The sequence below is a fragment of the Lonchura striata genome, chromosome 6 (assembly GCF_046129695.1).
Source record: "Lonchura striata isolate bLonStr1 chromosome 6, bLonStr1.mat, whole genome shotgun sequence".
Lineage (NCBI taxonomy): Eukaryota > Metazoa > Chordata > Aves > Passeriformes > Estrildidae > Lonchura > Lonchura striata.
The window spans coordinates 36858654-36879331 of record NC_134608.1 but is presented as its reverse complement, the minus strand read 5'-3'; the positions used below and the strand labels follow the sequence as shown (position 1 = coordinate 36879331).

At 42.3% G+C, this 20678-nt stretch overlaps 2 protein-coding genes across 2 annotated transcripts; both read left to right on the top strand.

Moving 5' to 3' along the window:
- Positions 1 to 2: 2 nt before the first annotated feature.
- Positions 3 to 8305, top strand: JMJD7 (jumonji domain containing 7). Its single transcript, XM_021533493.3, has 8 exons — positions 3 to 129; positions 674 to 827; positions 1733 to 1986; positions 2456 to 2512; positions 2906 to 3001; positions 5310 to 5386; positions 6461 to 6620; positions 8005 to 8305. The coding sequence occupies exons 1-8, from the start codon at positions 63 to 65 to the stop codon at positions 8091 to 8093; spliced, it is 954 nt and encodes a 317-aa protein (XP_021389168.1). The 5' UTR covers positions 3 to 62; the 3' UTR covers positions 8094 to 8305.
- A 909-nt stretch (positions 8306 to 9214) lies between these two features.
- On the top strand, positions 9215 to 15009 carry LOC110472113 (acyl-coenzyme A thioesterase 1). The gene is made up of 3 exons (XM_021533492.2): positions 9215 to 9780; positions 11082 to 11284; positions 12322 to 15009. Exons 1-3 carry the CDS (start codon positions 9330 to 9332, stop codon positions 12922 to 12924), a joined length of 1257 nt encoding a protein of 418 aa, XP_021389167.1. The 5' UTR covers positions 9215 to 9329; the 3' UTR covers positions 12925 to 15009.
- Positions 15010 to 20678: the final 5669 nt, after the last annotated feature.

Here is a 20678-nt window from a genome sequence, read left to right as displayed (position 1 = left end):
GACTCACTCGGGAGCCGCGCCGCGGTTGTTTTCCGGGGGAAGGGGCGGGCGCAGGGCGGGGCATGGCGGAGGGCGCGGCGCTGCGGGCCGTGCGGGGCTGCCTGGCCGCCTTCCCGCGGGAGGCCCGCGGTGAGCGCCGGAGCGCGGGGCGGGGAGCCGGGCGGGCAGCGCTGCTGGGCCGGCCCCGCCGCCGCCCCGGGGCCCGGCCCGCCCGGTGCTGCCGCCTCGGCCAGCGGCAGCGGCGTGGGGCGATCAGTGCCACCCGCTGTGCTGCCGGCACGGTGCTTCCGAGGTCAGGGTGGGGCAGGAAGGCCGCCGCAAGAAGAAAGCGAAACCCGATAAAACGGTTCTTTAATGGTTGTTTCTCTGTGTATAAAGTAGCAAAGCAAAGCACTATTCCAGTTTCCAAAAAATGATTCCGCGGTATCACCTCTGTATGGGAGGTGCACTTCCTGTATCACAGGCCCTTTATCCCTTTATCCTCAGGCGCTGGCCTGAGGTTCCATCTGGGTTTGAAACAGCCCTAACTCTCCCTGGGCGTTAGCAGAGAGATTCTGGATCCGTGGGGAGCACTGCTTGGTGGCAGCGTGGTGAGGCGCGGGAAGCCTGTGTGCTGGCAGGAGATGCTTGTCCCGGGGTGCTGAGTAACACTGTTTATTGTTTGCCTGGACAGAGCTGGGCTGGCCGGAGTCCATACCCTATCTTGATAGGCCTCCATCCCCACTGGAGTTTTACCGAGAGTGGGTGAGTCCAAATAAACCCTGTGTAATTCGCAACGCCATCAACCACTGGCCGGCTCTGAAGAAATGGACCTCAGCGTACCTCAGGTATGAGCGAGCTGTGGAGCAGGACTGGTGTTCAATTTCGAGTGACCTCACCAAAAAACCCCTGGGTTAATCTTTGCTTTTATTTATACGATTAGCCCAGATTCCTTCCTGGTTCTGTATTAAGGTGTTCAGTCTTCCCAAGGTGTAAATGTCTTTCTTGCACACATACTGCCCTCCCAGTTCAGATGCAGCCAGGAGGGTGGGTGTTCTGGCTGTGTGTAACCAACAGACCCAGGCTATTGAAACCCACGCAGCTGGAGTGGGGCTGTAATGCTATAAGAACAGACTGACCTGTTTGTGACTGAGCACACCTTGTTTTCTTCAAAATATAAAAGGATGAGCATTTTAACAATGGCTGAAATTTTAATGAAATGCCCTCTTTTAAGAGAGGATTTGTGGTTAGGCCTGTGTGGGTCAGATCTAATCCTGTGGGGTTTAAGCTAAATATCTTATGGAACTAAGGACTGTTAGCCTCATGGGATGTATATCTATGAGTTTCTGTCCACCCCTTCTCCTTACTCAGTTGCCTTTGAACATGAGAACCCTTGGATTTGACAGAGTTGAACAGCCACAATAATATCAAGCTCTGCCATGACTGGTGAAAAGAATTGGCCAAAGAGAACGCTCTGTCTGCATGGAGGAAAAGGGAGCTCCCTTGTGAACCATCTTGTTAGGAGAGAATTCAGAGAGGAAGAATAAGCTAGAGTTGCCTTGACTGCAGGGAGCAATTGGAGCAGAATGCTGGGGTCCTTGCTAGATAGCAGAAAATCTAATCTAGAGACACCCATCCATTGAAAGACAGGCATCTTATTTTTGCTGCCCTTGAAACATGTTTTTAAAATAACCATTATGTAATATAAGAGCTAATTGCAGGCCTGGATATAAAGCTTTGATTTGCTTTGCAGGGAGGTGGTAGGTCCCAAGGTGGTGAGTGTGGCGGTGACACCAAATGGTTATGCAGATGCAGTGTTTCAGGACCGTTTTGTCATGCCAGAGGAGCGCCAAATGCCTTTCAGGGATTTCCTGGACATTGTGGAGAAGAAAGTGACCTCTCCCAACGTATTCTATGTGCAGAAGCAGTGTTCAAACCTCACTGAGGAGTTCCCTGAACTTGTCTGTGATGTGCAGCCTGACATACCATGGATGAGTGAGGCACTGGGTAAACCCTCAATTTCTCTCGTATTCAGTAAATATTTTGTATGGAGCTTTAAAACAATCACATTAGGTACTACATGGTGAATACTTATTCTCTTTCCGAATGCCACAGCTGAGATTGGTTTCATCCTCTTTAGAAAGCAGAAGTGGTAAAATACCTAATAGAGAAATCCAAGTTTTGGGGTTGTATTACTCTGAAAACAGTATCTCTGTTGTGTATTGGGACCTTCACAATTGAAAAGATGTCATGTAACACTTTACATTGAGTGGCTTTTCTTTGATCTAGAGTAATATTTTGGCTTAATGTTCGCAGTGTAGGAGGTCGTTGTTGTTCACAGAGTGTTATTTGCAATTAATTCTATCATAATTATGAAGTAAATTATAGGACAGAATTTGGCAGAAAATTATTTGAAATGGTTTTTAAAAATTAAAGTTTGTTGTTGTCATCATTTTTCTTTCCCCTAACTGTACAGGGAAGAAACCTGATGCTGTGAATTTCTGGGTTGGCGAGTCCGCTGCTGTGACATCTTGTACGTATCCTATGGTGATTTGAGCACAAGTTTAAGCTGGCTTGTTTTGAGTTAGTGGCTCAGGAGAACAGTGTGGTTTTTCTGACAAGGCAGTTCTGTTTTAACATGCTTTTTTTGCATTTTTTATTCTGCTCTTCTGCAGCCTCCTGCTGCTGCTGTCTCTGGGTGCATCTACCTGGCAGTGTGTCAGGCAAGGCACTGACAATTTGCTTCACTGAACGCCTTTGCTACAGCATGATATTGTGACTTTCCTACTGGCTGCAAGAGGAAGAAGCAGTCTGATAATAATAGGGAAAGCTGATACTTTGTTTACTGTAGTTTCTGCTGCAGAGAAGGAAATAGCTATGATTTTCTGTCTTTCTCCCCATTTCTCTTTTTTTTCCTCAATCCTAGTACATAAAGATCATTATGAGAACTTATACTGTGTGGTATCTGGAGAGAAATATTTTCTACTGCATCCACCAAGTGACCGTCCCTTCATCCCATATGGTACATCATTTTGCTGTGCAAAGTGTCTGAAGGTTGGAAGGAGGACATACTGAAACACTGAAAGTTGGGGAAAAAAGGAAGCAGTGGTAACATTTTCATGTTTATGCAGTGTTGCACTTTCCAGTGTGAACAGAAATCTCTTCTACTTCATGCTGCAGGTAGTTTGTAATACAAATGTTATTCTGAGGCCAGGTTTTCCAGTCCGGTAAAGTAGTGAGCTTACCGGTTTGCATCTTGAGTCCTGTGTCCAGTTCTGGGCCACTCAGTTCAGGTAGGACATTTAGATACTGAAGTGAGTCGAGAAGGGCATTAAAGCTGGTGAAGATTCCAGAGGGTAATTCCTATGAGGAGCAGCTGAGGGAGCTGGGTGTTTTTAACCTGGAGAAAAGGAGACTCGGGGGAACTTATCACTCTCTAGAACGCCAAGAAAGGAGGTTGTACCCACATGGAGATCAGGATCTTTTCCCAGGCAACCAGTGACAGACGGGGAGGTAATGGTCTCAAGTTGTGCCCGGGGAGGTTTAGATTGGACATTGGGAAGAATTTCTTCACATAAAAGTTGATTAGATATTGCAATGGACTTCCCATGGGGGTGGTGAAAGCCTGTGCCTGGAGGTGATTAAGGAAAGACTGGATGTGGCACTTAGTGCCATGCTTTAGTTGACAAGGTGGTGTTCAGTCATAGCTTGGACTAAGTGATCTCAGATCTCATCTCTTGAGGTCTTTGCCAACCTAGTTGATTCTGTGATACTTGTGGCAGTCTCTTCAACTTTAGAATGTTTAAATTATTTAAGTATATTGTCAGTGTTGTAGCGTGTCATCTTTGATGTTTTACAGGTTTGGATTCTGCCTACCTGCTTTTCGCTAGAAAAAAAAGCCAGGAAGCTGAAAAGTGACTTGTATTTTAATGAAATATTCAAGCTACTAACTGAATCTCTGAAAACTGAGAAATGAAGAAAGATTGTCAAGGCAGCGTTGCTTCACACTGCCTGTTTTCTGTTTCTTTATGTGGCTTTCCTATATACATAGCAGTAGTTACTGTTGCAGTGTCATCTGAAAGATGGCCAACTTAAATTTGTGCCTCATAGGAATTTTCCCATTCCTTGGCTTTCAAACCATCAGACTAAGTGTGCTCTATGATGCAAATATAATTTTGCAAAATTATGTGAAATTTAATATAAAAATTATATTTTCATCGCAGAGTTCTCTGTGATACAAATATAATTTTGGCTAGATGTGTGCTGCTACAATATTTTATTTATGTTGTTTTTATTTTGTTTACAACCTTGAAGTCATAGAATGACAGAATGGTCTGAGTTGGGAGGACCTTGAATGCCATTGAGTCAATGCCCCTGCCATTCAATAGACCAAATTACTCAAAGCTCCATCCAGCCTGACCTTGAACACTTCCAGGGACAGGGCATCCACAACTTCTCTGGGCAACCTGTTCCAGTGCCTCATGACCCAAAAAAATTCCTCCTTATGTATTATCTAAATCTACCCTATCTCATTTGATACCATTAACCCTTGTCCTGGCCTTGGTAAAAAGTCCTTCTCTGTCTTTCATAAAAACACCTTTTATGTACTGGAAGGCCACAGTGAGGTTTCCCCAACATCTTGTCTTCTCCAGGCTGAACAACCTTATCTCAGCCTTTCTTGGACAGGTGGTGTTGTATGTATGTGAATGTATGAAATATATATGTGTTATAGGAGTCCTACTTGGTAAAGAAAGTTACTGTTAAAGCCTAAAACAGATAATGCTTACATTTCATAGTGTGTACTAAAAGGAGAATTCCGTCTTTTTGAGCGTTAGGTTAACTAATGGCAAGAAACTGTCTCAAGGGAGGGCTTGGAAAACCACATGTGCTGAAGCAATGAAAGAAAAGCAACCAGCAGTATCTGAAGCAATTGATGAGCCTTGTCAATTAAAATTAAAAATGAAAGGCTGGCCACAAGTCACTAATAACTCTTGTGAGTGCTTTTTTGGTAGACTGACCCAAGATGAAACACCCAGCTATAGAATGATGTGTAATTCAGGGGTGCATTCATGCCTTCTGAAAAGGAAAGAAAACAGTTACTGGAACAAAATAGAATTGGGATACAAATGGGCTTGGAGGACAGTAAGTATTATTCAGACTGAAAAAAAAGTATATTAAGAAACTGGATAAAATTTGAAATGGAAAAAGGGAAGGATAGTGAGTACAGTAAGTTGAAAGTGATTTTGTCTTAATCTTTATTGGTGAAAGTGTGACACGCACTGCCATTAGGTTCTCTGAATTGTGTAATTTAATTCTTTCTCTGGTTCCAGAGCTCTATCAGCCAGCCACCTACCACATATCAGAAGATGGTTCATTTGAAATTGTTGATGAGAAGACTGCAGAGAAGGTAAAAAGTTTATAGAGAATGCAGTTAGTACACTAGGGAGAGTTTGGGACATTGTTGAGCCCTCAAACTCAGCATATTGATTGATATTTAGAAATTCTTCATTATTGGAAAGAGAAAGCCCAGATATCTCACTTGTATTTTACTATTTGCAAAGCTTACCCAGCTTCTAGAAAAATCTTTTACTGCACGCTTGAAAGGATGGATATCATGAAGTGTTGCCTTGAACCAGACTTGAATAGATCCACTAAAGAACTTTTGAATGCATTGATAATAAAGGAATTTATTTCATTATGCCTGAAATAGACCCCTCTACATTCACTTTCTTTTTGGCCCTCTACTCAGGTCCATGGTCGTATCACCCAGTGCAATAAAACATACCTGTCTGAATGAATAAGTTGTATTTTCTTAGTGGTAGCAATATTTATTTAATTAAAATGTTTTGATCTGGAGGCACTTTACAAATTTTAGTAGAATCTTAATCCCTTGCCTTTTGCCTCTGCGAAGTGTGGGTAATGTTACAACAGAACTTGAACTGGGGCTTGTTCTCTGTTTCCAGAGTGGTGCTCATGGAATCACATTCCTTTAATGCAGCAAGGTTGGAATGCTGAGGTTTATAATTCTGTTGGGCAGAGAAAGAATTAATGCAGGCAAGAGGTACTTCCCAGAGAGGCGTGATGTTTCAGCTGCTGGGAGTAAAAATTACACCAGAGAGCCTAAGAGGAAGAAAGGAATTTCTAAAAAGAGTGCTGTAGATAAAGTATTTAAGTATGAATGTAGGAGGAACAAGCAACTTAAGGGGCTGGAGGTGTTTTGAAAGTATGCCATGAGACTGCAGTTTCATGGATGACATTTATTGTCTTTTCTCTAATTAGAAATGCATCCGTGAAGGAGGCACATCTTTGCATCCTTGACCTATTCCAAATTGAATTGGGAAAGCTGTGTAGCTGTACATGTTTTTTCTAGGCAAAGTACATGTTTTGTGACCTAGTGAGTTTGATTATCAGTTCTTTTTCTGAAGGCTTGCTGGAATTTTTTGCCAGGGTCAGTACCATATACACACTCTTTTGCCTTTAGGTGCCCTGGATCCCTCTGGACCCCTTGAAACCAGATCTAGAACTGTATCCAGAGTATGCTCAGGCAAAACCTCTGCAGTGTACAGTGAAAGCTGGTGAGATGTTATATCTGCCTTCTCTCTGGTTCCATCATGTTCAGCAATCACATGGATGTATTGCAGGTAAAATAGACAGTATTTCCAGATACAGTTTTAAACTGTGATGGGTGTGCAGGTAGATATCCCACGGCAAAGCACCAGTGGGAGCAAAAGTTCCTTTAAGGTTGTCTCTCTACAGGAGGAAATAACAATCTTTGCAGGTCCTATGGGGCTGCCTCCTTGCAGCCTGTTTTGTTTATAATTCATAGCTTTATTGAGACAACATAGAAGATACTCTGTTTTCATATGAGCTGAAATCTGCTCTGACCAAGTCTCTTGCCTTGCTAATAAGGTTGTGTTTGTGTTACTGTTCCCCTGCACTTACCAAAAGTCTTGTAATCTCTTTCTTTGTAGGATTTATCATCATCTCTCTTATCTCTTTTTTTTTCTTCTCTCCCCAAGTGAATGCCAGAATTTCCATCAGTGCTCATTTGGTACATGTGGAGGGGTGGGGATGGTGCAAGGTATTATTGTTATGTCATGCAAGTTTTGCAAGGTTTGAGGAAGAGATTTTTGTTGGAATTTTTGCTTGCCCTTTGTCTGGAATAATCCTGATAATGCTGTTAAAGAAAAAAGTATTTTGAGCAGTGTAATGTTAGTATTTGTATAATACTGCAAGTATTGCAAGCCCTTTTTTCAGTTCTTGTGGTTCTTGTGATAATAAGACAATCTAGCAATAAAGCAGTAATTATTATTTGTTTTTCCCAGTGCTGCTCCATCAGTCCTTAAAGATTTTTTTAAAAAAAGTAGAGTTGTTTCCAGCTGCGAGCCCCTGACCACTTCTTTTCTCTGTTTAGCAGAAATACCAAAGAGTTTGAGTTTATTTGTTCTTTAGTCTGTTAACTGCAGTACAGTCTGTATACACTCGAGAAGTCAATTTTCTCTGGGTCTGGTCCAGTGAATGTCTGAAGCTAGGGCATATCTTCCTCCAAGAAGCACTGGTATAATATTACAGTGTATGGCTTAATTCTCCTAGGAGACCTACCCCAAAATTAGCAAGAGAAGCAAAATTAAAGCACTGTCTGATTGATGACCACTGTGAAGTAGTGATGAATTTGCCATCTTTTACACAAGAAGAGAGGTTCCCAATCCAGATATTAAACTTTGCAGTTTGATATTTTTTGTCTAAATAGAAACATACTGTTCCTAAGCTGTTTTGCCATCTTCTGCTCCAATGACTCTCCAGTACAGAGTCTGAAGTTGTTTTGGGTTAAGATAGAGTTACATTTGCAGCACTTTAAAAGAACTATGTTGTTATTTTTAGCTGTAGTCTCATATTTGCTCATTTCAAAGTTCAGTCAGTAGCAAGGAAAAGCCTGTACTGAGCTGTGTAAAACAGTCTATGAACACATTTGTAAATCATTACATTCTAGCCTTAAAATGCTTTTCCCTTTTCTTGTCTCCTCAGTGAATTATTGGTATGACATGGAATATGACATTAAGTACAGCTATTATCAACTACTAGACAGTCTCACAAAAGCTGTGCAAATGCCATAGCGAAGGTGGGAGACTCGAGCCTGTGATGTCTGTTCCTGATGTGACGCAATCATCAGCATCTGTGACTGGAGTACAAATGTGAACATTAAATTGTGGTCAACAATGCCTGCTGAACACATCATGGCTATTTTTCTTGATTTCAGAGTCCAGACCAATTGGCCAGTTTTTTTGGCTTATAAGTAGAACTATAAATAAAAAGCTACACATTTTTAGTGCTGTTTCTTTTTTTTTTTTCACTGTTGTATTTAAACTTAACTGCTTTCTCTTGCATCCTGAGGGATGACTTTAGAGTTGCTCTGCCAGACCTGCAGTCAATCTGCACATCATCTGTGGTCTCATGGCTTGAGGTGTGATTCTGCAGCTTGTAAGCTCATTGTTTCATTCCTTTGCTGCATGGTCAGGCAAGTTAGTTGAACCAGGAGGCTGGTTCAACCAGCCATAATTCCCATTTGTATTTCCACAGAATGGGATAGGACTACTCACGTGTCCGAGACTCCCAGGGTAGGACAAGAAGGCTATTAAATACACAGACATTGTAAAAATGTAGTATTGTTGTTTGTGAAAACCAAAAGCTGGTGTTTATTGTCAAATCTTCTAATAGTTCTTTAGAAACATTATCAATATGGTGGAAATTAATTATTGGGAAGGAAAAAAAATATAGTAATTGTTTGACTTTGCTTCTTTTGCTTTTTAAAGGAAACATAGTTATAGCATAAGGTTTCACTTTAACTTGTGGTGCTTGTCCAAAAATTGCAGAAGCTCAAGAGGGATCAAGAGCAGGCTTTGTTTTGTGGCGAGATTAAGATTCCATGCCACTTAGCCTTTCCAGCTTGTCTGTGTTTACTGTGTCCTGGCAAAGGCTCCTAAGCCTTCCAAATCTGGGATTTCCGCGCTGGCGGGCGCGGCGATTTGGATATCTTTTCGCTGCTTTGGGGTTTTTAATTTAGTTCTCTCTCTGTGATCAGAAGTAAAAGCACTCGCCAAGAACAAGTGACAGCGTGTGCCCGTGCAGATGGCCGGTGTCACCGTGCCACCCGAGCCGGAGAGGCTGCAGGGAGGCGTGCTCAGAACTACGTCTCCCAGCAGCCCGTGCTGGCCGACTAGGGAAGTGCTGACGATGATTGCTCCTGGACTTAGAGCAGAGACTGTAATCCCGAGAAGGGGCGGGTGGCCGAGGCTGGTGTCTCTCGCAGTTGCCCGCGGTGGGTGCCCCGCTGTCCGTGCAGCCGGGCCGGGATGGCGCGGGTGTCCGTCCTGCCCTCCCGCAGGTGCCTGTCCGACGAGCCCGTGCGGATCCGTGTGGCCGGGCTGCAGCCGCAGCAGGCGGTCACCCTCCGAGCCAGCCTGGTGGACGAGAGCGGGGAGCTTTTCCAATCCCACGCTCTCTACAGGGCTGGGAGCAGCGGGGAGCTGGACCTCAGCCGCTCCCCAGCGCTGGGGGGCAGCTATTTGGGAGTGGAGCCGATGGGGCTGCTCTGGGCTCTGCAGTCCAAAACGCCCTACAAGCGGCTGGCAAAGAGGAACGTCCTGACCCCTTTCTGTGTGGACGTGGAAGTGTATGAGGGCCATGGGGACACGAGCCGCTTGCTGGGAAAATGCACCAATGAACGATGGTTTTTAGGAGAGGGGGTAAAGAGGATTTCGGTCAGAGAAGGTCGACTCAGAGCAACCCTCTTCCTCCCTCCTGGTGAGTTTTAATTCCATTTTGGTTTTCCAGGTATGTCTGACACACCATGTGTTATTCCCCTTGGTCCCCAAATGCACTTAGCCACCCAGAGCAAAGCCTCAGCAAACACTTCCCTCAGCCTGTGCCTGGATCATCGCGGCACAGCAAAGAGGAGCAGGTGCTGCCCAGGCGGGACAAGGGCCACGGAAGGGTATGGTGGTGCAGGGAGGGAGCAGTGGTAACACAAGGTGTCTCCTGGTTGTTCTAGTTGAGTGTCTTGACCTCTCCTGCAGTGAGAGCGTTGTCAAACGGTGTGTTTATTTCTTAGCTTTTCTGTTTAGCTGACAGGACGAAGAGGCCCCTGGTCCTTGGCAGAGCTGTGATGTGTGACGGCTCTGACCATGGAGTGAAGAATGACAAGGCATCGTGGGAGCACTGGACTCAGGCTGCAGCCAGCCTGGGCTGGAGAACCATGCCCTCAGCAGCTCCTACATATCTTCCTGCAGGTTCTGGACCTGTCTCTCTGTGTTCTCTTTAGCTAAGGAAAAGTCAAAGAAAGAAGTCCTGACTGAGCAGCTGGACTGCATGGGAGATAGGAGACAAATGGGAAAAGCAAGGTCTTTAATTAAACAGGTGCCATATTTTACAACTCTGTACACAGACAGTGCTGAGAATGGATCCTGTGCAAAGCTGCTTTAAGCCTGAAGTGTTTCTGTTCCTTGAGTAGCACTTAAACATGGCTGTCTTTCTCTGTAATTAACAAACAGCCCCTTTCAGCTGCAGTAACATCACATCTTGTAAGGGGAATCTGGCTATGAGAATGGGCAGACCAGCATGAGGAAAGGAAGGTCATTTTGCTGCAGGAGAGCTGTAGAGCTCAGGAATAGTTACTCAATCTTACTGAAACCTGAATTGGCATAGGTCAGTTCTGGCATTTGTGAATATTTCATAACCCAAGTATCCCCTCCGTGGCATACCTGCTAGCATAGTTCCTGAGGAAGAGCCACTCCTGCAGTAACACTGTTTCTTCATTGATCCTCAATGGCCCGAATACTTATAGGCCAATGCCAGCTGAAATTCACCATGAGAGAAGGATGTCCAACATGTGAACCTCCTATAATGAGTTCCTAAGAGAGAAATGTGCAAAATCATGTGCTTATGGTAATTTTATGTGTTCCTGAGAATGATACTCACCATGGAAAGCTCCAGAGGATGATCTTCTTCTGATATCTACTGTCCTGGTGTGTGCTGAGGAGGCACCACAAAAGGACACCCAGAGGAACTTTTCTTTTGGTTATGTGTACACCCTCCTTTCATTGCAGGACCTGGCCCATTCCCTGGACTTATTGATTTGTATGGATCTGGAGGAGGTCTTATTGAATACAGAGCAAGTCTCCTGGCTAGCAGGGGCTTTGTCACTCTGGCTCTTGCTTACATGTCCTTTGAAGATATCCCTGCTATGCCAGAGATCCTTGAACTGAGCTATTTTGAGGAGGCTGTGAACTTTTTGCGGAAACAGCAGCAGGTAAGAGACAAATTACGGTGTTTTTCCTGAAACTATTTTCCAGTTTGCTAATTGGTTCCTAGACTAGAAATATAAAGTTGCTTAAGCAGGAAACAGTAATTTTGTACTAGTTTTGCATATTTTAAGATTTTAGAAGGGAAAAGATCCATTGGCTTTTTTACTGTTTCTTAGATATTACAGGCTTTTGATTCTGAGTAAGTTTTGCAAGACAGTAATAAAACACTCTTAACAACAGAATCCTTTACAGTTGTAGCACTGTACGTGTGACATATCTTAAGAAGCTGAGGCTGTATCTGAACAAGTGTGTGGGATGAGAAAGATACTTTATGGCAATGTATCATCATACTTAACCCAAAAGTGACCAAGAGAAATCAAATAGCATTTAAAATTTTAATGCAATGCTACTTAATGTGTATTTGTTTTGCAAAGTTATTTAATTTCTATCACATGGACACCAGGATTGTAGGCAGTGTGAGAGCAGAAGTCAGCCTTGCTTGTTTGTCTTGTTCCTCTGAAACATCTAGAATTCAGTGTGAAGGGCCTTCACTAGAAATAAGTTGATTTAAACAGCTTTTGGGCTCACTTAGCCTCAGGTGTAATGAACATTATGTCTTCCAAGACAAAACAGAAAATAACAGGTCAGATGTAGGAGAGTATAGAAGAAACTGCAATGAAGAAATTCAATGCAAGAAAACCCAGGAAAAAGTGGCTTGAAGAGAGGAACAGTAAAAGATGCCATACTGAGAGTAGGCTGAGCTGGGATGTGGAGGGAGCAAGGATGCTTTTTCTATACAGGTCACCAGGAGGCAAATGTATTACAGGAGGAGAAATGCTGAGGAGCTGTAGAATTCATAGTCACTCTTTTGGAGGCTCAGCAGAGGGATAGATGAAGAAGTAATATTACCTGAACAGAGAGAGAGAAGGTGCAAAATATGAGTGGTCATAGTTGGATGAGTGAGAAAGCAGGACTGGAGAAGTTATGTCAGCTCAGGAAACAAAAAGTAGTTAATATCACTGCTTTCATAATTCTGTTTCAGGTGAAAGATACTGGCATTGGTGTTTTGGGCTTGTCTAAAGGAGGTGATCTAGCCCTTTCAATGGCCACATTTCTACCTGGCATCAAGGCAGCTGTCAGCATATCTGGAAGTAGTTTTAATTCCTTCGTTCCTCTGAAGGGGGATGGCTTCACTATTCCTGTCCACCCATATGACCTGGGGAGGATGAAGATCAGTGATGAGTCTGGAATAGTAGATTTTTCAGATGTCTTAGATGATCACATGGACCCAGCAACTTGGGCATGCCGCATTCCTGTGGAGAGGTCCTTAGCCAAGTTCCTCTTCCTGTCTGGACTGGATGACATGAACTGGAAAAGCGACCTCTATTGCCGGGATGCTGTTCAGCGCCTTCAGCAGCATGGCCGGGAAGTGGAGTTTTACTCCTATTCTGGAGCAGGGCACCTCTTGGAGCCACCATACTTGCCTCTGTGCAAAGTTTCAATCCACAGGGTGCTTGGGATGTTGGTGCATTGGGGAGGGCAGTGGAGAGAGCATGCTAAAGCCCAGGAAGATGCATGGCGCAGGATACAGGCCTTTTTCTGGCAACATCTGATGGACTCAGACATCCCTAAGAGCAAGCTGTAGTGGAAGCTGTCATAGATGCTAGCCAGGGATGGTATTTCAGCACTCACTGGATAGGAAATCACAGAAGTTTCCTGGACTGCCTTCCTCTAAAAACCACTGGTGCATAGTTGTTTATTTTCATTCCCCAAATAATTTCCCATTATTTTAGTTGAATTTCAGTTGACCTCTGACCCCGGCATCACAGTAGATTGGCACCATCTGTGCTGTAGTCTAAAAACAACCCAGCATCCCATCTAAATCACATTTGCGCTGAGCTATCTTTGCCCTCAATCTCTGCAGCCCTCTGCAGCCATCTCCTTTCATAAGAGGAAATACTCTCACAGGAGGAGTTATCCATTGAATGGTTTAGTCTTGAACCTTTAACTAACCTAGATATAAACAGCACTTTTGTTGAACAACACATTAGTACACTCATCTTTCCTCCTGGCATATTGTTTTCTCCCATTTCGTGGTAAAAAGGTTGCAGTAGTTCTGATCTCAGGTAATGGAAGAGGCACTCTTCTGGCTAAATCTGAAGCGCAGTGATAACATTCTTTTTTCTGGTACCTCAGAACCCAGAAGTGAATCTTACCTAGGTTACCCTGGTTGTATCTCCTGCTGACTCCATATGAGTTCCATATCAGGGTAAAGTTTTTGCTGCACTACTCAGTGAGTGCAGTGTACAGTGTATCTGTGTGTGCACAGTTTGCTTGAGATTTTCTGAATGAAACCTTCAACCATCTGTGCACCTGCCAATACATTAAGGAACAATCCTGGTGTAGCCACGAGCTGTTACTTCACTGATTGAAGAGGTCATGAGCAGAAGTCCTCACCTCATGTTGGGAAGACAAGTGATGGAGTCTGCAGTTTTGTGCAGTGTTCAACATGGGGGTGATACACATGTGCCAAGTATTTGCTCTTATATGGTGAAAGTTAGTTTGTCTCCATTTTGGGGGAAGAACAGAAAAGCCACTGCTGCTGAGTTCCCAGGAACCTAGTGGTAAGGTGGGCTGCCTCAGTGCTCCTGCCACTATTGCAGGCAGCTGTGAGTTCAGTGACAGCTGAGAAATGGCAGGTCCAAACCTGCCAAGGCAGGGGGGCTGTAAGCTACCTTGTGCTTTTGTGGGATAGTGACTAACAGCAGCTACATAGCAAATGGCATCAGTGGAGCAAATTCTCCCTCCTGGAGCAGTCAAGACTCACACCCTGACAACAGAAGCAAGCAGGAGCTGGAAGTCTCTGCATTGCACTGAGGTAGAAAAATCTTGCCTTCGGCAGTGTAGTCCCTGGTTTCCAGCTCCTGCTGAGACAAAATCCCTGCAGGAGCCTGGATCTTGCTGAGGGAGGAACCATGCCCTTAATTTTCTTTCTTCAGGGTGCAGTGGTTACTCAAAATGGGCACTTTGGGCCTCAGAGGGGTGGGGACTCTCTCATACAATACATTCAGCACAGACTGTCCCTTCAGGTACTTCTGGTTTTCCTGAACCCCCTGTTCCTCAGACTGCTAGATGGGTGCCACATAGCTGAAGGTGTGAGTAGTTAGAGTGGGGACATCTCTCTCCTTCTCATCCATACTGGTCATCCATCACGTTTTATGCTGTTGCCTCTTGATTTCTGTTTGTCCCTTGTAAGCCCATGTCCTGCATGGACTGTGGCTGTTGCAGATGTTTAGTGAGTGGGTGGGAACTGGCAGCAGAGTAACATGTAACAACAAGGAAAGTCAAACACATTTAAGCAGTTCCATCTGAGTAAGGAACATTTTCTTTTCCCTCATTTTTCTGTTTTATTGAAGCATTCAAAAAACCCCGGGCTGCTGATCCACATTTTCCTCAGACTTGGGGCCTTAGGCTGTGAATTTCTCTTTGGTATGAGTAATTATTTTGTTTTTACTGAACACAGTGAGGTTTATACAAAACTGTGTTGTTTTCCAGCCTGTGGGATAACTCACATCTATTTTAATCCCTTCTGAGGGGAAACCAAGCTTTCCCAGCCTTCAATGGGCAGTTTACAGACCTATACTTTGAATGACAAAATTGTGACCTTCCAAGAAAATTCATTATCTATAGGAAACTACTGTTACAAATAAAAATGCTTTCCATCAGTAAATCAACAGTGTGGTCAGTGATGCTTTCATCCAGTTATGTTGTCACATTTGACAGTCAGGTTCACGGAAAACAGTGTTGAATATAGAAGATGAAGGGAGCTGACTGACATCAATGACAACAGCACATAGGACCTCTTTCTTTCGTTGCTCTGGAATGACAGCTTTGCTACCCACTTAAAAGCCCTTTATTTATCACTTGGATGACATCTGACAAGAAAGACTGAAAAAGCTGATGTACCTGAGCAGCTCCATGCCATGTACAGGAAAATATTCAAGGCAACTCAGTTGTACTGGAAATACTTTTAAAATTAAACTCAAATTTGAAGCTTATCTTCAGGAAATAGAAACTGGAAACTGATGTGAGACTAACACAAAATAACTGGAAATGGCTTAATTTCAGGAACGCACTTCTGCTTGTTCTTAAGCATGTTCTTTAGCATTTTGTTGGAGACTTTGTCTGCTTAATGTTTTTTCTACTGAAGAGATGATTTAGACCAGTAGGGCTAAGATCACAGGTTTTTTTCAAGACAATATTCTACTAATAGCAGCTGTTGAATCAGAGTGCTTTATATAGTCTCTCCAGGCCTGCTGAATACAGACAACATTATTCAAGAACAGTGTGAAAGTTATAATTTAATTAAAGATAATAGACCTTTAGTTGCAAGAGATCCTCTGCCAAGCACAACTGATAAATCTAATAGAAATGGGATGGCAAAGTCTGTTCTTGTAATCCGCTTAATTGAAAAGTGCTTCAGATAACATAGTGTATCAAAGCTTGAACTGAAAGATCTCATCTTTATTCTTAGTCACCCACTGTTTAACTCTGCACTACAGTTCTATTTTGAGAATAAGAAAAGCTTCTGACAAGCCTCTTAAGAACGGAGAATATCCCCATATGTAAGCTGCTATGAACAAGTTTACTATAAGTTTACAAGCTTGTCTTGTACAAGTATGCCTTGTGTATCAATTTACAAGTATGTCTTGCAATGCTTTTTTAGGGCAGGATGATTTCTCTGGCTAACATGGAATCAGGTAACAATGGAGAGTGCTGATTTGCCCAATACATTCTTAAAATTTTCCATCTTTGCATTGAAAACTGACCCTGAAGCATTTTGGTACACATACAGTATAACTTGAAACTGCAGAATGAAAGTAGTCAAAAGGCCTTTATTAGCAAAAAAAAGTGAACCACAGGTGCAAAGGAGGTGAAACATTCTTTGAGAAAGTGGCTGTCTCTGCAGAAGTAGTGAGTATTTGAGGCTTCAGTGGAATTTTAATAAGGATTATGCTGAGCAAAGAGATTTTGATGCAAATATCCTTCTCTAAGCCTAGGAGCTTCTTTAAGTGAAGCAGTGTCTCCAGGTGGCTTCTGCAAGCAAGGTTGTTTCATGGCCACAGAACAGGAATGAAGTAAAAGACGAGAATAAATGTTATGTGGTGTAATTTAGGAGTCACTTTTCTCCATTTCTGGTTTCTCTTCCATGTGTGTCTTTTAAAGTCTAAAGATTTAGTTGGGTTTTTTTTGTTTTTTTTTTTTTTTTTTTTTTTAATTCAAAGCTTAGTCAGTTCTTTAATACATTACCAGATGTATTTGTTATTATTATTTTTTATCAAGCTTTGGGATAAGACCAGTGTTTATTGACAACATAGAAATAGTAAAAAATTTTTCTATATTAGTATTTTGCTAAAAAAATTACAATTCTAACATTTTAGGGAAAAACGTCACTATTCTGCACTTTTTAGTGCTATGTACATGTTATTCAGAAATGGAATCTGAGCCAAATGTAGTATTAATCACAGAGAAAGAGATGCTTTGTTTAATTTTGGGGAGAAGATTAATATTTCCAATGAACTAGTGCTCATTGCAGCATTTACTGCAAAATATCCCTGCTGGTTTTCATTGTTGAGGACAAAAATTAGAAATGCTGAGTCTTAAAAAATTGTGTCTGCAAAATTTGCATTAAACGTAAAAACGTCTGTACCCTGACTCTGGATAGCACTTGGAGAAAAATAAGTAAACAAGTTACATTCTATTTATTTGGGATTGGGTCTTTTCAATTATTTAAGCTGCTGAACTTTCAATATTTTGCATTTAGACTTGGAATTTATGTTTACATTAAAATCACTTCAGTAAAAGGTGTGGTTGCATTTTTTAAAGTCTTTTAAGAGTACCTTGCTGCAGAAAGGGACAGTCATGCCTTTTTTCTGGTTAGTGATCTAAGAGGTAATCCTGTGGAAAACAAAGCATAACAAAAATAAGATTAAAATGTTCTGTTGTATCAAAGAAGGATACAGCAGGAACATGTATGGAGTTAGCAGGAGAAGCAGGGGTGAGCTGTACTGTGCCAAGATAAATAAGAAGCTAGTACAGATTTTAGTTATGTCTGTAACAACTAGTCCAGCTGATTGTAAATCGTGGATTCATTTCTGTATCCAGTGAAGTGAGTGCTTGGTGGCTTATTGTGTGCTGCCCCTGTTTACAGTGGATCTGACCCTGAAGGAGTGAGGTATTTGACAGTAGAGAGAAAATTGTGCAATATGGATGTCAGATAAGAGATGAGCTGGATAGGTAGTTCAAAGGAAATGTTCTGCATAGGGAAAGAGCATGTGCATAGCTCTGCTTTCATCTAGAAGAGGATGTTCAAATGCCCTGCTATCATTTTAATATGCTATGAATCCAGCAAGTTTGTTTTGAATCAATAATCCTGTGCCACCTCCATGAGTCTGTCCCTGGACAGTGTCACTCTGACATCCTCAAACATCCAGCACTAACTCAGACCGGATTATTTTTGGCTGCACAGTGCTCTGACTCCAGCCATTCTCCTATCTCTGGGTTATTTCAGATCAGAGACGTCATCTTGAAATGGAAAAACTACTCTGCTACCTAAGAACATCACTGCTGTTGTAGTGGAAGAAAAGAAGGTCAGTGGTCTGTACTTTTTGGTGGAAATATGATTGAATCACTAACCAGCTCAACACTAACTGCTTCCATGGCAGTCTGATACCCTGTAAAGCTAAGACCTCCTAGGCTCCATTTAGAACAGCAGTGTGCAGGGGCAATCCTGCTCTTTCAAGCCTTTTAGGGAATCTTATTCTTTCTATGGCTGTCTTCCCTCACCTGAGGATATAATGGCTGCTTTCTTTTTTTTCTCTATCTTTAACAGTTTTTCTTCTGTCCCACTGACCGCAAACCAGGCCATTCCAATTCCAGGGTACTCAAAATCAAAACTGTAACCCAGCTAGACAAATCAAAAATTAACCAAAATATAGGTATAAATTGTATGTAAATTATGAATACAAAGAAAAGAAAGATGAAGTGTACATTCTAGGAGCACCAATTGTTAAATTTCTCCCCTCATCAAGAGAAGTATGTGAGTGTGGGCATATATAAATATCTGTTGGAAAGGAGATGAGGGAGTGAAAAACAAAGGAAAACCAAAAGATTATGATCACTTCCAAGTAGAGATGCTATATGATTAAAAAAAATATGGTTTGTAATGTTTTGTAATGTTAAAGAATGTTTTGTAATGACTTTTTTTTTTTTTCTGTAGAATGTAGGTTCTCCAGCAGAAATCTCCTTCAGGCAGAAGACAGACACATACAAGTGGAAGCACCATGGCTCAGGTCCACAATCCACTGTGTAGTGCCAGAGGTGAGCATACGTCAGCCTTCTTGCTCCAGGATTCCAGGGCTCTGCACAGTGCCCCTCACTGAGCCACAAGGTGAATCCTAACACAGGACACAGGATCTACTTATAAACAAGTCACTGAAACTCGTTTTGTTTGCTTTCTGAACTAAGAAGCTTTGCAATCAGTTATTATTAGTAGATTTATTGTCTTGGGACATTGAGAACACATGCTTTTATGAAGAGGTAATAAATGCTTTCCATTACTGAAGCTCCAGTGACGGGTTATAGAAATTTTCTCAATTCCCTCACTTTGAGGTCAATGCAGAAACCAAGGAACAAATTTTATTTATTTTATCTCCTGTTGATTCCATTCAGATTTTCCAGTCACTCATCAGACCTGCAAATAATCTTGTTTTTTGTTCTCTAATTCCTAGAGAGTTCTGAGGTAAGAAGGATATTAAAAAAAATAGGTTTTCTCCCACTGGGGAGAAGATTAGCATTTAGTTGTGCAACTGTTTTATCCTCTTAAGGACTGGTGGTAAAAGTCACCTTGAAATAACCATTAACCTAAAATCTGTGGTTCTCCATGGGGTTTAGAAGGCTGAAACTCATGCCTTGGCTTTGCCTGAGAAGGTTCTCCCATTTCCCAGATTTGTATTCTGATCAGCAGGTTGTTGTTTATTGGTACATTAGTGCTTCTGATGGGTTCAGGAGAAAGGCTTAAATTTTATTCCACATTCGACCAATAGGTTTTGAAATCTTGTTTTTTTTTTTCATGAGATGATAGTTTTATTTTACCAAGAGTTACCTTTCACATAATATAAAACAAAGTTAGTCATTTGGTATTCAACTTCCTTAGGATATGTGGCTTAAGCTGTGCCTTGTCTGTCTCCCTTGATTCATCTGGAACACTTTGCCCAAAAGAGGAGGAAGACCAGATATAAACATAACTTTTCTCTCTTTATTTTTCCCAGTTGTCTCTGGCTACTAAGGTGTGTTTTATATAGCCTAAAAATCACTGTCCACTAGCAAAAGAACTGTTTGGAAAAAGCCAAACCCATTCATCTCCTTACAAGCCCTGAGAGAATGCTAGTGCCTAATAGTTACCACACAGTGAGGGTTCAGTCATACTCAGGCTACATCTGTATTGCTCTCCTTCATTTGCTGCTTGTTCCATTTTCTTTCTGGTATTTTCATAATTTCTGTCTACCTTATTAGCCCTATAACAGACACCACACAGAGGATGATGATGGGCTGAGGCAGGTAATACCATTCTACCTTTCAAATCAACATTTAAGAAAGCTTTGACTTTTTAAGTAATTTGCTTCCACTTTGCATGTGCAGGTTCTCCCTTCAGCTGGGTTGAGAAGAGAGTAGAAGTTTTTAAGATTGTTTTATCCTTCTTCATTCCTCTTAGTTCTCCACATAAGGCCATTTGGCTTTCCAGTGCTTTTGCTTTGCTTTTCTTCTCCCTGCAGAAGAACATAATTTTGCTCTATGCATGAACATCAGTCCATATCCCAAAGGAATGCAATTTCCTGGGCTCTGAAGGGATTCCAGAGGTTAGTCTCATAAATCCTGTGTATACTTTGCAGCTCTTCCAGCTCTTATCCAGGTTTGGCAACAGAGTCATTTCATGTAGCACTCATGTAGTAAAACACATTTCTTTTGTGACCTCTGAGAAGGCTGTTCAGGGTACATCACTGTACATACGGTCATGACTTGAGAAGTGCCTGTGCATATCTCAGCTGCTTTCCTGCTATTCTGTCTGTAGATCAGTGCAGAATTCTCCTCATCAGGTGGTGTACCTGGAAGACAGAGGCTCCTGCTACACCTGAAAAACAGAGAGTGATTTTTCTGAGTGTCACCACATGTACAGATCCCCGAGTCAAGGAGATTCTAGATAGAATGTTACTTAGTGCGTGAAATACAGTTCTGGGAGCAGATGAGTGTTTGTGGATGATAAGGATGGTTTCTCCTTGCTGCGGTCCCCAGTTCTCCAGTGTGAGATTCCATGTGAGATAGAGCTATTTAGATTCAGAA

Excerpts from the sequence above, each read along its gene's own strand:
- JMJD7 (XM_021533493.3), top strand. The coding sequence starts at position 63 with ATGGCGGAGGGCGCGGCGCTGCGGGCCGTGCGGGGCTGCCTGGCCGCC. Across the intron at positions 2,513-2,905 it reads GTCCGCTGCTGTGACATCTT|TACATAAAGATCATTATGAG; the intron begins GTACGTATCCTA and ends CCTCAATCCTAG. Across the intron at positions 3,002-5,309 it reads CCGTCCCTTCATCCCATATG|AGCTCTATCAGCCAGCCACC; the intron begins GTACATCATTTT and ends CTCTGGTTCCAG.
- LOC110472113 (XM_021533492.2), top strand. The coding sequence starts at position 9,330 with ATGGCGCGGGTGTCCGTCCTGCCCTCCCGCAGGTGCCTGTCCGACGAG. Across the intron at positions 9,781-11,081 it reads AACCCTCTTCCTCCCTCCTG|GACCTGGCCCATTCCCTGGA; the intron begins GTGAGTTTTAAT and ends CTTTCATTGCAG. Across the intron at positions 11,285-12,321 it reads TTTTGCGGAAACAGCAGCAG|GTGAAAGATACTGGCATTGG; the intron begins GTAAGAGACAAA and ends ATTCTGTTTCAG.